Source organism: Polistes canadensis, unplaced genomic scaffold (assembly GCF_001313835.1).
Source record: "Polistes canadensis isolate GaletaPanama2010 unplaced genomic scaffold, ASM131383v1 scaffold_222, whole genome shotgun sequence".
NCBI classification, from domain to species: domain Eukaryota; kingdom Metazoa; phylum Arthropoda; class Insecta; order Hymenoptera; family Vespidae; genus Polistes; species Polistes canadensis.
Window position 1 is genome coordinate 221,923 of NW_014569769.1, and position 12,488 is coordinate 234,410.

At 29.4% G+C, this 12,488-nt stretch overlaps 2 protein-coding genes across 2 annotated transcripts; one reads left to right on the plus strand and one right to left on the minus strand.

Moving 5' to 3' along the window:
• The first annotated feature begins 1,092 nt into the window (after window positions 1–1,092).
• LOC106790189 lies at window positions 1,093–3,094 on the plus strand. The gene is made up of 2 exons (XM_014754926.1): window positions 1,093–2,481; window positions 2,564–3,094. The coding sequence occupies exons 1-2, from the start codon at window positions 1,507–1,509 to the stop codon at window positions 3,062–3,064; spliced, it is 1,476 nt and encodes a 491-aa protein (XP_014610412.1). The 5' UTR covers window positions 1,093–1,506; the 3' UTR covers window positions 3,065–3,094.
• A 3,090-nt stretch (window positions 3,095–6,184) lies between these two features.
• On the minus strand, window positions 6,185–8,676 carry LOC106790191 (zinc finger protein jing homolog). Its single transcript, XM_014754928.1, has 4 exons — window positions 8,391–8,676; window positions 7,566–7,963; window positions 6,969–7,378; window positions 6,185–6,816 (listed from the first exon to the last, which is right to left on the minus strand). Exons 1-4 carry the CDS (start codon window positions 8,479–8,481, stop codon window positions 6,783–6,785), a joined length of 933 nt encoding a protein of 310 aa, XP_014610414.1. The 5' UTR covers window positions 8,482–8,676; the 3' UTR covers window positions 6,185–6,782.
• Window positions 8,677–12,488: the final 3,812 nt, after the last annotated feature.

Genomic DNA, 12,488 nt, shown 5'->3' on the forward strand with positions numbered 1-12,488 from the left:
ACATTATAATCCTGTACAAGGAAATTGTGTTCATTGTCAAGATTTTATCCTGATAAAAGGATATAAATAATTAATGCTTTGATGTATTAAAAAATACGTCATATGTTCACATATGTCAACATATGTCATGATGTTCTTGGAAATGATTGTCTGTTTTATGGCTTTACACTTGGGAAAAACAAAAGAAATCAAAAACTTGGAACAAGGAAAAATGTTCACATAATCTTAATCTTCAAGTTTAAAAAGTTAAAAATAATTTAATTAAATATTGTTCTTTTTGGCGAGTAATTTATTCATAAAAATAATCATATTCTCTTTTCAAAGCTTTATTTTAGTAAGATTTTGGAGTTTTGGATTAATTTTTAAATCATCCCTTATATTTATTAGATTTAAACATGCTTTCGCGGACAAAGTATCACAAAATATGGTTACTCTTTTAATGAAATCGATATTCCATTGTCTTTTCCATTCTCAAACTTGTACGTATCGTTTCATTCGGTAGAATTAAAATGAAAAAAAAATGTAAAAAGTAAAAATATTCTAAAGAATTTTGTTGAAAAAAAAAACCTCAAAAATATTATTTAAATAATATCCCGCTTTGTGCAGATGTGCGTCATCTAGGTAAATAGATACGAATCTTGTAAAGGTATAAATCTTTTTTATCGACTATGCTATTTGCAATATGTTTCATCGTTCTATCGAAACAATACGAGCACAAAAAAGTTGGCACAGAACCGCAACATCAGAAAAAATGAATAAGTATTCTTAATTGTTCACTAATTTCACAATCCAAATCAGTATAATTGCTCACTTTATTAATTAATTATTTAATTAGTTATTAATAATTGAAAAATCGCAAACGTTTTTTTCTCATTTCTAAGCAAAGCAATGAAATTTTTATGCAAGTAGCAAAAATATTCTAAAGAATTTGATTAAAAAACGTAAAAATATTATTTAAATAATATTCCGCTTTGTGCAGATGTGCGTCGTCTAGGTAAATAAATACGAATCTTGTAAATGTATAAATCGTTTTTATCGACGATGCTATTTGCAATCCGTTTTATCGTTTTACCGAAAGATTACGTCAATGCAATATTATTACGTTGCAATAAGATATCAACTCATAACAGGATAGATGTTGCTACAGTGTAATGTGATAGTGTGACTTGCACTTAGTGCGTTATTAGTTTAGATTGTGAATATTTATGCAAATGCATATTTTTTTTATATATAACATATAAATTTTCCATATTTTATATAAAAAAAATGTAATTGTTGAACATGTTACATATATATGTTTTGTGTATTATACATATTTTTTTAAAGTTACCAGTTCTATTTGCAAAATTCGATTTAACTCGTATTACGATTTATGAATTATAATTCATGATACTTTCATATAACTGTCGTCACATGATCTGTTTATATAATAATTGTAATTCGGGTTTATCTTTTAATTCTTTTTCGAAATACTAATAATTGATAGCATTAATTCATTCATTCACAATGCCTAAAGAAAAGAGAGTTAAGCGAATTGCATTAAACAAATGGATGAATGAAATAAACGATAAACATTTTATTATCGAAGGTGATATCGTTAATTGTCAAGCGTGCAATAAGCAGATTAATTGTCATAAAAAATCACAGTTAACGCAGCATACAAATACTACTATACATAAACAAAATACGGGATTGAAAAATAATTCGGCAACAAATGGAAATGATCGAGTTACGAATATAAATCAATTTTATAACGATATGTATGAAGCTATGGTGGCCGCAAAAATCCCATGGCGATGTTTAAGTAACCTAACTTGGAGAAATTTTTTGGAAAAATATACCGACCGAAATGTACCAAACGAGATCACTTTAGTAAAAAACAATTATTTGCAAAATCTTTATCTATCATGCATTCGAAACATTCGAAAAGATATCGATGAATATAATATTTGGATTTCCATAAATGAAACTACAGACAGCGATGGTCGTTTTATTATTAATTTGGTTGTTGGAAAAATGTGCGAAAAAGAATCATCGGAGCCACACTTGCTTGCTTGTAAAAAATTGGAAAAAACAAATCATGTTACTATTGCTAAATTTGTTGATTCGTCGATACGAATGTTATGGTCAAACGGTGAAAATAATTATAATGAAAGAGTTTTGTTTTTAATTACGAATGCAAATTCGTACATGTTAAAGGCTGGAAAAAAATTAAAAATATATTATCCAAAAATGTTACATCTAACGTGTCTGTTAAATGGTATAAATAAATCGTTAGAGGAAGTACGATTTCATTATTTCCATGTAAGCACATTAATATCTGCAATTAAACAAGTATTTTTACAATCACCCCATCGTATAGCAATTTATAAAGATAAATTACCAAACGTTCCACTTCCACCGCAACCGGTCATTACAAGATGGGTAACTTGGTTAGAGGCAGCATTATTTTATGCAAAATATTTAAATACTATAAGAGAGGTAATTCTTTTTAGAATTTATTCATCCTTTTCTATTATTTATATTATTTTATTATATTAATAATATTATTTTTCTAAAATAGGTAATTATGTCATTTCATGAAAAAGATATATCGATTAGAATTGCAAAGGAAATACTCGAGAAGGAAAATTTAAATAAAGATTTAATAAATATCGAAATACTTTATGAACATTTTCTTTTTAATATTCAAAAATTAGAAAATCAAAAGATGACTTTGACCGAATCTATGGGAATAATTAAACAAATTGCAAAAGATATTGATAATATACCCGGTTTGTTTGGAAGAAGAATAAAAGGGAACTTTATTAATGTATTACAAAGTAATCCTGGATATTATTCATTATCGAAAATTGAACAAATTTTAAATGATACATCTAATGAAGGACCTAAGGATACTTTAGTACAATATTGGAATAAATTTAAATATGTACCAATCACGTCTTGTGACGTAACTAGATTATTTCCGGCTTATAAATTAATATTTTCGGACAAACGATACAATTATCCAATGGAAACTTTCGAAAAAATGATTATTATATATTGCAATGCAAATTATGATTAATAAAAAACGATAATAAAATTAATAATATTTTATAAATCTGCATGCTATATATATACATTTTCGCGCATAAGTTTATATGAACCTTTTTTATTTTTTATTTTTTAAATATTTATTTAGTACAAATTTGGTTCCAACCTTTTTGGATATATATATATATATATATAAAGTTTTTGCACTCGAGTGAGATTACTATCGTTCACAACTCGATTTAACACGTTTCAATAATAAATGCGTGCATAAAAATTGTCAATTTTTAATATTAAATACATCATTTACATGCAATTATATGCGTCTTTGACAATAGTTTGAACTCGACAGTCATGGAATATTATTTTTAAAGTTACGGAGTCTTCAATAAAAATGGAATACGATGAAGGAATGAATTCAATTGAAGATGAATTCTATTTTTTGTCAATAAAATAGCCGATCATTTTATATAAATACATCTACGAAATAGAATTTTATTCAATTTCTTGATTATATTATTTCCTGTACTCGTCGGTTTTGTTTATTTATTTTAGTTACAAATATTTTTTTAAATACTTTCTTTTCGAAAATTCTAAGTCTGAATTTTTTCATTTTTCGTTACAGTCCAACATAGATTTTTAGATTTATTTGACATATTTCAGATAAATAATAAAATTGATGTGTGTTTCCCTTTTATAAAAGAGATGGTTTTTTTATTTAATTCATAATAATTGATAATAACAGAGATATCCTGTTTTTATATTTACAAATAGAATTACATGCAATAATTTTGTTATATTTCAAATGTGTTACATATTATTGATATAAGATATTATTTATTGAATTTTATTTTTTATTTTATTCAAAATTTATTATTGGACATGATGGGGGGGAGGATGTGATCCACCATGATGGGCATGTCCAGCATGTGAATGTCCTAATTCGGCAGCTGTAGGACCAGCAGGTTGAGCAGGTTCAGCAGGTTCAGCAGCTCTATCATATCTTTCCAATTTGACGTCTGTAACAATTCAAATAATATCAATATCAATTATTGTTTCGTAAAAAAATAATTTATTAAACGGAATACGTGTAATATCGTTGATTTTTGCTTCACAGTTAAAATAAAATTCAAGATATTAGATTGGTGCATTAATAATTACGAATTTTAATTATCGAATTGAAAAACTTGTATAGCTATAAAAGATCGATTTTTCTTCGAAAAACCTTTTCGAATTATTTCATGACGATTTGTTTTAATATAATGAAAATTGAAATCATTATATTTTAATAGTCGTTTTCAATGTTTTCGTTTAACGAGTCACGGAATTTTTCTAACAAATATTGAATCGAAAGAAATGTTTTAAAAATTATTCAATGAAAATATTTCAAATTTTGTCAACAGCTTCTGGACCACGAAAGGTGGTGGTTGAAAGTTTCCGACTATCGTAGTTATATCAAATTTAATTAAAATATGTTATAAACAAGAAAAATTTGTATCAATATTGTTTTCTGCGTTGATTTATTTTTAAAATCGAGTGTTAAGTTAATTGTTAATATAAAGTAAGAAAATTGACCTTCTTTTACTCCAACTTCGTCCGCAGGATAAGCCAAAGTTGCAGCCACGCAAACAACCAAAAGAAATACGACAAACTTATACATTTTGAAGGATTTACTGTGTTTCACAGATTTTTAATAACGACAGAGAATTATTAAAACGTACGTGTACTTTGCAAGCAACGAATAGGAAATAATAGAAAAATTGTATTTTTCTCTTCTTATATACTTTTTAATGTCCTTGTTTAAGGAAACAGTCGTTTATAATGTTACGTATGCAGAAAACGAACTATATTTATATTTACATACCTATTAAAACGAGTTTGTATTGATTAGTTGAATCGTTCGAGACATATTGACACGATAAATTTATTCCAATGTATTATATTTTTCCTGCTTCTTTTTTTCTTTCTTTTTTTTCAATTTTTAATTTATAATTCTACGATTTTCCTATCTATCTAATTGTTGCTTACTTTTATCGTAAATGATGTGCAATAGTTTTTTTTTTTATAGTAGACTAGTTGAGTTGAACCGTATAAGATTATCTAATCAAAAATTCAAGTGATTTTTTGATACATTTCAAAATTCAAATGATAGTTTCAAACGAATTAAAAGTGCACCTTATAAGATTAATCTAAAATTTGTCTACTTTAGTTCAGAAGTCGTCGATAATATTTGAAATATTTTAATATTATTCAATTTAGAACATTTTTTTTTTGCATCATCTTTCTCATATATATTTATTGGGTAAATCGTTAAAAGTAAAATGAATTTGCGCATTTATACCGATAAAAATACGATAAATCTCATATAAGGAAAGAGTGATCACTTACAAGATGATTTGCTGATAACAGAAAATAAAAAGAAAAAAAATTATAATGAATTCCTTGGTTTATTGAAAATACGTCGTACATTACAAGATGTTGTTGGAAATAATCGTTCTGTTTACAACTTTACAATAAGAAAAAAAAAAGTTCAAGCCTTTGCATGATGAAATACGTATGTAACATTAATCTGATTCTATTAAAGTTCTTTATCGGTATCAATTTGAATGAATCATTTTTCACGTTCGCGCACAAAAATTGTTTGGTCATCTTTTGATTGATACTTTTATTTATATATATTTTTGTCAATATCACAATCGTACGAATACCCATTTAAAAAAAGAATAATCCAAAATACATTTGTTTGAAAATGACATATCTATTAATATATTTAGAATATTAAACAATTTTTATATCTGATATTTTATTGAATGAAAATTCAATTCTTCCAATCAAAGCCATTACTGATCAGTGTTATGTTCAAACAAATATATTTTATTTTAAACAATCTAAAATATCAATCGAATGCAATATTGTATTAGATATACCTTAAATGATTGTTAATTTAATCGAAAGAAAATGTAAATTGTACGTAGTATAAGTTAAACGCACCGTTCTCTTCGAAATCCAACGTTAGACTGGTTCACATTCATTGTCTTCTATAAAAGTCAATTAAAATTTGGTTTATAAATTCGATTTATTACGAATAATATAATATTTTTGTCATACGACAATGTAGAAATCAAGGAAAAAAAAAAATAACAATTTCGGTTTAACAAGATTTATTCGACGAAAGTTTTGTCCTTATTCTATTTCTAAGATACACACGCATTAAAATTCGTTTGCTTAGATTAACAATTACAGACGATTATTACGTTACATGCAAAATGAATATCACGCGTTTTGCCGAATTCCATCAGATATAAGTTTTGGGGGTGACGGTGGTCTGGTTGGTTAATCGGCAAAACGAATAATTTTCGTTGAGTTTTGCTTTTCATGTTCGGTGGATGTTGCAATGGTCGATACGTTTGATATTATATTTTCTTATTATTGTTTATGAACACAACATTTTGTTTTAAACAAAATGATAGGAATGGCAATTTTTGATCATTAGGAACAATTATCACGATATTCTTTTTCTCGATCAAGCATGTATAAACAATTTTATATCTTTCTTTAAAGTTGATTTTTTTTTTGGGTACAAAAATCAACAACAGTGAGATACTATGGGGGGGGGGGTGGTATTAAATTCAAACGTGTGTCGCCATTTTTCCTTTCCTAAACATTAAAAATTAAGTCTCGAGGACAACGATCTTTATTTTTTTTTTTATGTGCTTTTTGATTGATCGACCTCCTTGTAAATGTTTCAAGATTTATTCTTCCGCGGGTGATGTACGTCGTTTTTTACTGAAACCAAGCAAGATAAAAGAATAATTAATCATTCGATATTTATGTTTCATTTGATATCAGTTAAAAAAAAAAAAAACAAATCAAGTTTTTTCTTTACAATATTTTTGGATTTTAAATATTATAAATTTTGATTAAATTAAAATGTTTACCCATTCGGTGATCCACCATATGCCGTCGCTATAGAACTGGCAACACCACTCTTACCAGTGGAATAACTGTTAGCAATGGCAGTGATCGTTCCAGGTGGTGATCCAGGTGTTCCTGCACGAGTGGATGCACCGGGGAAGCTAAAGACCATTGGGAAAAAATTGTTTAAGTTTGGATAACCTTGACGACGACGATTGCTCTTAAAAGGTATGAAGGGTACAACGGGATCGTCATCTTCGTCATCTACTTCATCCTCTTCTTCGTCATCTTCCACTGGGACCACTGGTATTTTTTTATGTTTCTTTCCGGAACTTGTTTTCGGACGATTACTCAACGTTGTTTCGGTAGACGGTGCTATTGATTCTTCAGCTGATACAGGTGTTTCAATTTCGGGTTTCGAAACGTTTAATTCCTGTACAATATATCATTAATTTCATGTTAATTATAAAAATAACAAGTAATGTCATTTATATTAGGGACAATATTTGGAAATTAAAACATTTAGTTCATTCAATTAAAATTCATTATAATATATCAAATTTCTAGGGACTTTTATTGATTACGTAAAAAATGAGAAATTTCAAATATTTGATTTGGACCTGTTCGTTAGCTTGAATACCATGTTCCTCTTGATCGTGATGTTGATCCTCTGATACATATCTATCGTCATTTTGTACTGGTATCTCTTGATCATTCTCAGGCAAAGGTTCTTCCGGTTCTGGAGCAGCTTGTGCCTCGGCACTGGACACTTCCGGTTCCTCGATAGGTTCAGGACCAGTTTTAAAATTGGGTGATTGCATGCCACCGAAAAAAGCTTCCCCACTGACGGCATTTCCTTGGGCAAAAACACCACCTGCTTGACCACCGTTATTGGAACGGCGTACTGGCCTGTAATATCCGGTGAACATCATTGCTCTTTGGGGATAGGGTGTTATCGGTGTCCTTTTCTCTCTTACGAATAATACCGGGTTCCCATAGGCGTCCATCATAAGTGAAACTGAAAGGATTAAGCCTCCATCTCTGAATCATGTCATTTATTTATAAATTCGATTACCTTTTAAATGAACCGTTCATGATGATCAGTTATATGTAGGAAGCACGTACGATTTGAATCAAGCTAAGCATACAAATACTTGGCCCATATTCGAATGGCTATTAATATTAACATTGGTAACGCGATCCGTTAGTTTTAACTGAATAGAACATACTTGTTCGAAACTCTCTATATGGATAACTACTAATCCTTACAAAGGAATCTATTAGTATGGAAGATTTGAATGAGATTATAAACGTCTGAATCTTTCATGACCAAGTGATGCAAGATCTCTGAACTTCTAATACCAAGTAACTCACAAATAAAAACTCTAATCACGACTTTGAAATCTTAAATTAAGACCATCGTCACCGTAGATCATTAGACTTACCAGGCTCGGCAGGTATCGCTCGGGACTCCACCAGAACTATCGTTATCGATGCAAACAAAATGAAAGAAAGTATCGTCGAACAAGTGGTCATCTTGGATGATGATGATGATGATGAATTCCAAATTATTGATTGAAAATATTAGGGATTTTAGTAGACAACGCGTATATTACGACAAACACTCTCTCTCTTTCTCTATTTCTCTCTCTTTGCCTTTTCTTTTTTTTTCTTCACTCGTTATCGAAGCACTAGAGCACCTATTCTAGTTGGTGTACTACCTGGTGTGCAGGAACCTTTTGCACGATAATGGCATTGTTAGTCGGTGGCATACGCTTTTATACCATGCCTCTGGAATCATTGTCCATTTGTGACGAACAGGACGGTCATATGGGATGGGTTGGTTGGTTGGTTGTCTACGTAGGATACGGGGGATGGTGTCTTCTCTTAATACTCCCCACCCCCGCCCAGCCCTCTTCACCACCATTTTACTTGCCATCCGTCGTTATTCGTCAGATGCTCCTGGTGTCCAACCAACGCAGAGAGGAGAATCGCCGTAACGCACATCGTTTCTCGACGGTACTACGTGATCCTCCTTCGAGATGAGACAACTGCTTAATCTGATGCATTAATTGGGATCCCCACCGATCGCAATCTGGTTTCGGGAGATCGTGCACCGATCGCGAATGTGACTGTTCTCCTCGGACACAGGAGTCCCGTTCTTTCGTCTGCCAAAACTGATTTCATTTAACCCTTTTTTCTTTCCATCTCCCGTTTTCTTTTTCTATTTTTTCTCTCTCTTTCTTTTTTCCTCTTTATTGTTAACACACAAGATAGAACGAATATTCGTACGATGCAATTTATTCATTATTTCTTAATTAAATTCGTTATTATAATTAATGTCTAAATTATTTTCGTAATTTTGTTGATTAAACAAATGGTAACMCCCCCCCCCCCCAATCGTTCAATATTTTCTTCCAGATCAAATTATTTCTTTACGATTATTTAGATAAATTATATTAAATAACGTGTGATTTTTTTTTTTTTTTAATCGACATCGAGAACAATGAAAATATACTAAGGACGATAGTGTGCAGAAAAATGGAACATTGCGTATAACAGCGTTAACTATTTCTCCGATAGTTTTCAAACAAAAAATCTCAATCGTATCTTCTTTCTTTTTTTTTTGTTTTTTTATTTTTTTTTTTTAATTCTTTTCTCCTTTTTTAAATTCTCAAAAGAATATATAAACATGGGTGAGAAGGTTTCTAATGAATTCAATCGAGGAACGGATCGAATGTAAATGGTTTATACTTCTTTTCACTTTTCTTCAAGAATCCCTTCGCGAGAGGGTGCGAGATGTTGACTCATGGATCGAGCCAAGATAAAAGGATCTAAAGACGGGCGACGAATAGAGGAGAACGAAAGGTTCATACATTTTCAATTGTTCTATAAATACGCAGAATCCAAGAAACGAACCCATCCTATACACAATCTTTTTCTCCCTTTGCTTATAAACTTTTTTTCGTTCACATATTCGCAGTTTCGCGAGAAATTACGTATACGGAATTTTTATTCTTATTAATTTCTTTCTAACCCCCTTCCCTACTCCCCCCCTCCCCCCCCCCCCACCCCCCGAAAAAAGAAAAATATTCTCTTTCTTTTCCAAATATCTAAATTTAGAGATATATTTTAATCGTCGCGTTTTTGATATTAGGGTGAACCCCAAAAGTTCTCGAGTTTAGTTGTATTTTCTTTTCAAATAATACAATTTGTTGAAGTTAATATAAAATTATTATTATATTAGAATGAAATATTCATTAAAAAACTATCGCCCTAATATTAACAATAAACGAACGATTAATTTATCAGATATAATCATTAAATTCAAGAGTATTTTTATATTATAGAGAGAGAGAGTAACATATTATATACGAATAAATGATAGTAATGTTCTTTTATCTTTTTAATACCGACAATTCTGATCGTACCAATTGGACAATATATATTATATGATTTAAACAAAATAAAAATAAAAGAGAAAGAAAGAAAATATTGGAATGAAATTGATGATAGAGGGGGTGGAAAGGGATCGTAGTTTTCCTCGATTCTTTGGTTGAAGCTGAAGAAGGGAAAAACAGAGAATAAGAATAAGAATAAGAATAAGAATAAGAATAAGAGAAATAAGAATAAGAAAAAGAAGAAGAAGAAGGGACACTGACACGTCAAGGCGGATCTGCCTGAATCCGTTTAGGATTCAGGACACGATGTCCACGGCCACCGCCATTGGACTCTTACGGACTTTTGATCGTCCTCAAGAATTATCGTCGCCTCTGACCAGTCATACTCCAGACGTTTGAGTGAGTATGACTGACATAATATTAATATTAAGAGGTCTCCGATCCTCCCGTAGGAAGTTACGTCAAACGAACGTCATTATACCTACTCTATGTAAATGACTATAGTCTTCTGATAAAGGTATCCGAATGATTTGATTCATTCTCCTTTTTTTTTTGTGTTTTTTCTTTCCTTCTTTTTTTTCTTTTTTTTTTTTCCTTTTAAAAATTCTCAATCCACGCGTAATATTGTTCAAATCTTTTCTATTTCTTATTATATACCATAATTAAAATTCAATATTTTCTTTCAATACACGTATTAATGTTCCCCACGTGACATGTAATTAAAGTAAATTTATATATAATAATTACCGAGAGAGAGAGATTATCTCGTCATTTTATTATACAATGATATTGAATTATAAATTTTATTTTTAAAATAAAATAGAATGAAACGACGAATAATTGTGTTAACGAATAATCCTTTGCGATTTTTTTTAATAAATTAATTCGACGAAAATTTGACGAAAATTGTGACACTCTATCGTGTTTTTTGATAGTAATTTTATAATATGTACAATAGATATTAATGAAATATTTATTTAATTGAGATTGCTTGATATTTTGTAAGAATGTTATTAGAATTATTAAAATTTTTATGTGTTTTTTTTTATATTAACACAGATATTAGTATTTTTGAGAACATTATGATATAATCTTGTTTTACAATTCTACGAATTTTGCTTCTATTTACTGTATAAATATTCGTGTAAAACTCATTTCGATTTACGATACGGGGGGGTCATCGTACTCGGCGAATTTTGGGTTGTGTCCTATCGGAAGATTTTTTTTCAAGTTTCAAGACCGACCACGCGTACCATCGTGATCGGAATATTAATCAAATAGTAGGACAGGAAACCCGAAGTGTGTTCGATCTCATTTAGATCAACGAGAACACAAAAGGAAAATATAAAACTGTGTCAAATTTTCAATTTAATTTAATTCAATGAATTTTCTCTCTTTCATTTTTTTTAATTTGATACTTTTCTTAGGTAAAACAATTCTTTTATTTTAATATATTAATCGATGTTAAAATAAATAAATATTTCATTAATTTTCTTATGATTATATTATATTAATTTCAATATATGGACGAACAAAATGTTTTATTTCAGTCAGTTTTGTATTCATCATTGAATTTCCATTGAACAAAATTTAAATTTATAACAAATTATATCGAAATCGTTGGATGTTGGATGAAGGAATGTAAGACGAACCGGAAACAAGGCTTTTCAACGAACTCTTAAATTCGATCAACGAACGATACGTATCGTTGATCTTATTTGCAATCGCTCGTAAACAACATCTGTTAGCTCGAGCACAGACCTTCGATCCTTCTCTTATGTTAATCATTGATGCAACTTCCATAATAATGAAATCTACTATCGATCTATTCTGAAATCTTTCTTTTCATCGATTTCATTCACTACTGCGAACACTGAATATTTTTCTTTCATTTATTTCGCGAAATTGAATATTATATATTAATTATATTGTATTTTACATTAAATCATATATTAATATTATATTATTACGATTTATTTGTAGATTTTTTCAATACTTATGAACATGTTAATTGGATTCACAACTTTTGTAATATTCTTTGTTTCTATTTTTTTTTTTCTAAAAATTATTACAAAAAAGAAGAAGAAGAATAAGTTAATGTAATTTAATGTATAATAACAATTTTTTTGTTTTGTTTCAATT